This window comes from Hemibagrus wyckioides, linkage group LG02, assembly GCF_019097595.1.
Source record: "Hemibagrus wyckioides isolate EC202008001 linkage group LG02, SWU_Hwy_1.0, whole genome shotgun sequence".
NCBI lineage: Eukaryota > Metazoa > Chordata > Actinopteri > Siluriformes > Bagridae > Hemibagrus > Hemibagrus wyckioides.
The window spans coordinates 21,469,501-21,477,134 of NC_080711.1; the positions used below are offsets into that span (position 1 = coordinate 21,469,501).

The 7,634-nt window shown below is 39.5% G+C and overlaps 1 gene segment (V, D, J or C); it reads left to right on the plus strand.

Annotated features, from left to right (window-relative positions):
• Positions 1-1,892: 1,892 nt before the first annotated feature.
• On the plus strand, positions 1,893-2,404 carry LOC131364420 (Ig heavy chain V region 914-like). The segment is given in 2 exon segments: positions 1,893-1,989; positions 2,085-2,404. Coding segments are annotated over 2 exon segments (372 nt in total).
• The last annotated feature ends 5,230 nt before the right edge of the window (positions 2,405-7,634 follow it).

Below are 7,634 nucleotides of genomic sequence, written 5' to 3' on the forward strand. Positions count from 1 at the left end.
TATATCTGTACTTTTATACTGGCAGTTTGGCTTTAACAGCATCAACAATGTTCATTTTCTTGTTCTCTACATGACTCTAAATAAATTGCAGTTAAATTTCTCTGTCTGCATCTGCAGGTTTTATGTGTTCAGGAGTCCACAAGAGAACAAATGTCATTTCAGGAACACTGAGTGTACAGTTGTACAATTTACAGAAGACAAGTCACCTGTTTGATTCCTGATTCAATTTCTTGAAGAAGATCATTTTAAACTTTTGAATAAGAAAGAAGAAGAAGTATAGAGAATAGTTTCACTGTTGAGTTGTTGATAGATATTAGATTTCAGCTTTGCCTTCTGCTCACTAGAGATTACAATTCTTCTTCAGAATTTAAAAACACCTGATCTAGAATCTTCTCAGCTATTTCTCTCTGGATTCATCAGTTAAAGCCTCTAGAGGGCAGACTATACCAGAATGAACATCATGTTCTATTGAACGGTTTGATTATAATGTTAAATGTAGTTCATGCTGTTCAGAAAACACTGCAGTATTTCACCATGTCAGAGTCAAATTTGACATGAGAATCATTTCTGTGTTAATGTAATTCTCTAGAGTGCAGCTTACACATGACTGATAACGACATAAAGGATTGTTTATCTAATTATTATTATTTTCATGTATTACGGCAGAGATTCAGATGAATTTGAGGGAACTGGAAATAGATCAGTTTTCAACTGCTCATTAGTCTTCCTTCAACACAAACATGTTAGCTTCAGCTCCACTGCTGCTGCTGGCTCTCGCCCCCTGTGAGTGTTTGGATTCAAGCTTTATTATTTCATCTGATCCTTTCAGTTGGACATGTCAACCTTTTCTTTTTCTCTTTTCACAGTTCTGTGCTACTGAGCTCATACAGCCAGACTCACTGCTTATAAAGCCAGGAGACACTTTAACCATCACCTGTAAAGTGTCTGGAGCTTCTATTACTGATAGCAGCAGTCACTATGGAACAGCTTGGATTCGACAACCTGCAGGAAAAGCTTTAGAATGGATCAATATAATTTATTATAATGGGGATATTCATAAGAAAGATTCACTTAAAGACAAGTTTGTGGTTTCTTGAGACACTTCCAGTAACACTGTGACCTTAGGGGGACAGAACATGCAGACTGAAGACACAGCTGTGTATTATTGCGCTCGTGATCCACACAGTGACACGACAAGCTGCAGTGCAATTCACTTCTTAAATTAAATAACAAACAACATTTTACCAAGTAACTAATTCCCACATTACAAACACTTACAGTCTAAACACTCAGCTAATTATTTAACAAAAACTAATAAAAAGTTTACTCAGTTCATTGTTATGAAGAATATGTTGCTGTTTGAAATGAAAAATGTCTGAATGTCCAGTTAACATTCCATCTGTTTCACATGTTTGAAAGCAGTTTTTACTTCATATAACTGAGTTCAAATTGATACAATAATTCCTCCAATAATGTTGAGTCAATAAACAACAAGATACAGAGAGAGGTATTAGAAGAACAAAACACGTCCACACATGCTACTGTATCCCAGCACCCTGTCCTTGATTATTTTCATACAACATCATGCCCCCATGTGTTTTATTCCTTACTTATTCTGTCACTGAGGTCTTCTGCTTCTGCTGTATTTTAGATAAAGGTGAAATTATTCTCAATACAGGACCAAGTTACTGATTTCTGATGCATAGAGAGGACAGCTTTCTCTCGTGTGAACGAAACAGCATGAAACACACCCAGAGTCTTACAGGAAGCTTTTTCTCATCTCAGCTGTTCCTCTGTGAATGTTTTTATATCTCTAGTGGGCGTGTCATGCAAATGAAATCCTGCATTTGAACCATTTATGCTGAAACATTCAGCCCAACAACATACCAGCAGTTTGTGTTCATTTACAGCAGAAGGAATCATTTTAATTCTTTGAGATGGGACTAGGCAGTGTTTTGAGTTACTTTTCTTTAGCAATCTTCATTCAATGTTAGTATAATTATTCATTTCATATAGAGCATCATTTTAAGGATTTTCATATTTGCTTTTTTAACATGAACATAAATGTTTGTATGTTCTTGCAGATTCCTGCAGTCAGACACTGACCGAGTCTGATCCAGTGATCATCAAACCTGATCAGTCTCATAAACTGACCTGCACAGCCTCTGGATTAGACATTAGTAGCCATTACCTGGCTTGGATCAGACAGGCGCCTGGAAAAGGACTGGAATGGGTTGCAAGCATCTACAGTAGTAGTTACATATATTACTCCAGCACTGTTCAGGGCCGCTTCACCATCTCCAGAGACGACAGTAAGAAGCAGGTGTATCTGCAGATGAACAGCATGAGGACAGAAGACACTGCAGTTTATTACTGCGCTCGAGGTGGATACTACACACAGTGATACTTCCCCTTAGACATCAGTACAAAAACACATACTTGCTCTAGTCACATGATAAACCCACATTTTCAGATCCAAGGAGGTCAAAGGAACAAAATGGTGTTTGATTTCCCTGTGTGTCTGCAGTCTGTGTATATGAAATCATCTTTTAACATCTCATTAATACGCATTCAGCTTGAGTTACAGTGATACACAGTGATGGATTAAAAAGACATGAGATCTAATGAGTAAAGAGTAGTGATGAACCTGACAGCATGAAACACACCCAGAGTCTTACAGGAAGCTTTTTCTCATCTCAGCTGTTCCTCTGTGAATGTTTTTATATCTCTAGTGGGCGTGTCATGCAAATGAAATCCTGCATTTGAACCATTTATGCTGAAACATTCAGCCCAACAACATACCAGCAGTTTGTGTTCATTTACAGCAGCAGGAATCATTTTAATTCTCTGAGATGGGACCTGACTGACTCACCCCAGTTAAATGATCCGATTCTGCATATTAACTCATGATTCATGAGTCCAAGGTTTTTTTTTATGAAACAATACAGAACATTATATATTATACATTAACATTATTGCAGTTCTTAAACATAGCAGAGAAAAAGCAGACTCGCAGAGCCGGGTCATAGACTGATTCAGCTGATTCTCAGTGGACTCGTGGAGCCGGGTCATAGACTGATTCAGCTGATTCTCAGTGGACTCGTGGAGCCGGGTCATAGACTGATTCAGCTGATTCTCAGTGCACTCGTGGAGCCGGGTCATAGACTGATTCAGCTGATTCTCAGTGGACTCGTGGAGCCGGGTCATAGACTGATTCAGCTGATTCTCAGTGCACTCGTGGAGCCAGGTCATAGACTGATTCAGCTGATTCTCAGTGCACTCGTGGAGCCGGGTCATAGACTGATTCAGCTGATTCTCAGCGGACTCGTGGAGCCGGGTCATAGACTGATTCAGCTGATTCTCAGCGGACTCGTGGAGCCGGGTCATAGACTGATTCAGCTGATTCTCAGCGGACTCGTGGAGCCGGGTCATAGACTGATTCAGCTGATTCTCAGCGGACTCGTGGAGCCGGGTCATAGACTGATTCAGCTGATTCTCAGTGGACCCGTGGAGCCGGGTCATAGACTGATTCAGCTGATTCTCAGCGGACTCGTGGAGCCGGGTCATAGACTGATTCAGCTGATTCTCAGTGGACCCGTGGAGCCGGGTCATAGACTGATTCAGCTGATTCTCAGTGGACTCGTGGAGCCGGGTCATAGACTGAGGCCTAGTCCACATGTACATGGGTATTTTTAAAAACAGAGTTTTTCCTCCTTCATTTTTAAAAAAAAATCTTGTCCACATGAAAACGCAAAAACGCAGTCTGAAGCACTGTCAAGAGCATGCCAAACCAACAGGTGGCAATATAATCTCAACCGTAAAGCCATGTTGGCCAATCAGAAGCCTGAGAAAAATGTTATTACCGGTTCTGCTAGGCTAACAACATGGCACACCGAGGAAGGGGAGAATCATATGTGTGGACTGATAATGAAGTAAAATTATTTCTTAATGTCACAACTGAATATAAAAATACCAAAACACAGGAAAACGTGGACTGGGAGTCTTGTCAGTCCAAGTACGCTGACGTCCTAGCTCTTTTCCTTGAGCAGTACCCTCAAGGAAAAAACACAGATTTTCCTCATCGCAAAGAGGATATAACCAGGGCCATCATCACCAACAAGCTAAAGGTGATACGGGGGAAATACTGACAAGCGGTGGACTCCGGTCGGAAAAGCAGTCACGGCAGAGTGGTTCTACTCTACTTTGAAGTATGTGAGCTGATAAGGGGTGGTTCACCAGCAACGACTACCATTTCATCTGGTATAGAAACGACAGATGTTATTACGGCTTCTCATTGCAGATCGGATTCTGCATCTTCATCTACACTTGACTTGTCGTTTGTGGAAATGTCTTCTGTGTCTGATAAACTTCAAGAGTCTGACGGCAGCAATTTGGCCCCCTCGGTGGTGAAGGAGAGAAGAGATCTACTTCATGTATTTTAGCGTTTAATCGTTGATCATTAAGCAAATGCATATGTTTATAAAAGTAAACTGCAGACTAACTCTATATGCCTACCAGTACTGTGTAGAAGAATATAAATATCAGTAAAAGTAAAAGTGCAGAATGGCCCCTTTTAGAATAACAGATTTTTTTTTTTACTGGATTTTAAGTATTGATGTATTAATGTGCTCATCTCTTTAGTGAAACATTTGGTAAAGGTAGGGCTCATCTTACTTTTTATACTGTTGAGTATTAATATTCTGAATCTGCAAAGTAACAACTGAGTTATCAAATAAATTTACTGGAGTAAAAAGTACAATATTTGCCTTCAAAATAGAGTAGTACAAAATGGAAATACCCAAAATATAATTACCTCAAAACTGTACTTAAAAGGATAGTTCACCCAAAAATGCAAAATCATTTACTCACCCTCAAAACCTGTATGAGTTTCTTTGTTCTGTTGAACACAAAATAAGATATTTTGAAAAAGTTGGTCCCCTAACAGCTGATGGCACCCATTGACTTCCCATAGAAGGAAAAAATACAATGGAAGTCAGTGGGTGCCGTCAACTCTCTGGTTACCAGCATTACTTAAAATATCTTCTTTTGTGTTCAGCAGAACAAAGAAACTCATACAGGTTTGGAACAACATGAGGGTGAGTAAATGATGACAGAATTGTGTTTTTTGGGTGGACTCTCCCTTTAAGTACAGTAATTGAGTAAATATACTTGGTTATATTCCACCAATGGTGTTGTTGTGAACCACAACACATGTAGTTATGTGGCTAACTTATTCGTTGTAATGTATATTGTCATTCTTGCCTATGTAGTTTTAACATTATGTATGCTAGCTTGAAAAAATTATTTTAATCTACTCTTTTCAAGGCAAAACTCAAAGCACACAAACAGGACAGACTTAAAAGAAAGCTTCCAGCTGAGACACAGTTGCTGTATGCAGTCGAAGAAGACATCCAGATGAAAAAGAGAATTTTGGACATGATGGAGACATCGGAGAGGCATGCTTCTGAAAATTTCAGGAAATTATCTACTAGTCTTGAGAGTCAATTGCAGATGGATTTTCACTACTGAGACAAGTTATAATGCATCCACTACCACAACCATTCAACGTGCCACCATACCAAACCAGGGGCCCTTATGGACACATCTATGCATCTTCACCACCACTCAACATTATAGCTGCCACATTTCCACCCAACACTACACCTTCCACATTTCCACCAAACACTACTATAAGTCTATCACCACACACACCTGGCTCTACCTCACCTGTACAGAGATACGGGCAGTTTTCCATCACACAAGCCCTTTTTCAGGATGACATTTGAAATTCTTGCCACAAAACATTAGAAGGCTATGGTTTGAGCTGCATCTTTGTATTTTATTCATTTTTATTTATTGTTTTTTATTATTATTAATATACTTTAGAGTCATGACTAAGTAAAACTTTGTGTTTAAAGACTGTTGCTGAAATCCACCTGTTCTTGAGTTGTTGAATGTGTTGTGTTAGCTGTTAGGCAGCTCCGATATTCTATATACAAAACAGCTAGCACTGGAATATAAGAAGTCTTTAATGGGCTGTCAAACCTTTTAAATTTTGTTGTACAAAAAAGTTTTTCTGTAAAGACAGCTCATTTTGTACTATCTTGTAATTTGCAAGTGCCTTCCTCATTACATGGGTTTTTGATTTTGTTTCTTAGTTGCTGTCTTGGCCCGCCAACAACATGATTTTGCCACCTACTTTATTTAACCCTCAATTTTAGGTTATGAGGTCAGGTTATGCTACTTTATTTTATTTTAAGTGGATGTTGGTGACACCAAAATGAGCTGACAATGCTCATTAAGTTCATTTGTTAAATTGTGCTGAAACAGTATTCAGGCAAGTTATGACATTTTGTGCAGTGGCTGTTTCAGTGCCAACAATATCAAAAATTTATTCAATAAAAAAAAAAAAGTTCAAAAACTGTACAGATGTCCATGTTATTATTTAACATAAGATTAATGCTCTGTGCCATAAGTGCTGTAATCTCAAGAACATGACAACCACATACAGCTTTCATTTTAAATAAAATTGTGTTAACAATGATTACCTGTGGGAATGGAAAAAAAAAAACGTTTAACTTAACACACTTTTTTACATGTTCAGGTTTGACTGGCATGTAACACACACATACAGTGCAGAGAAGACTGGTATAAGCAGCCAACAGAAAGAAGTCATTTTATGGATCAAGGAATTCTGTAAGCACTCTCCTGACCCTCTTCCCCTCTCCTGTGATGCAGTCGGCTCTGAAATAAGTCTGTGTGTCTGGCTGGTTGTCCTTGTCATGCTGAATTGACTTGATGTTCTCGCCCATCATCTCCTTAGTGGCCTCACAATAGTTATGGAGCACAAAACAGGCACAGATGACAAAGGGAAGGTCATTTAGATTAATGTCCATCTCCCTGTCCAACACAAACCGTGCTTTCAGTCTGCCAAAAGCACATTTAATGAACATTCTAGCTTGACATAAGGACAGTCCAAAATACTGTTCCTGAACAATGCTCCCCCCATTTGCATACTCCTTCATCAGGTAGGGATATGCCTAGGCAAAGGATATGCTGGGTCCCCAAGAAGGAAAACTGGAATGGATTCCTCATGTTCTAGAATTTGTTTTTTTGAGGAAGGGATTGTGCCATTTTTCAAATGTGTGTTGAGTATGGAGTTTGCAAAAATACGGGCATCGTGGACACTACCCGGCCATTTCACAATGACATCAAAAAATGAACACTTGTAGTCACACGCAGCCTGAATGTTAAGAGAGAATCTCCCCTTTCTGTTCAAGTAATCCATAGCATAAGACATGGCTGTCTTATTTCCACGAGTCCCATCCACAGCACCGGTGCACTGAGGGATGCCATGGGCTCGGTGAAAGCCTGCTACAAGTTCCTCTACTTTGGACTCAGTGACAGGTAATTGTATATAGACAGGGCCCAAATGGACTGTAATAGCTTCACACACTTGCCTTACTATTTTTGACACCACCTGTCTTGACAATCCAAAGGCGTTTGCCGTCTTCCGTAATCTCCCCATGTCAGCTAACTTTTTTTACAACGCTGACAGGTGATCTCATTACAGTTGTCTTTTCTTCAATGTGTGGGTGAAGCAGCTCACTCAAAGACAACAGCGATGTCCTTGA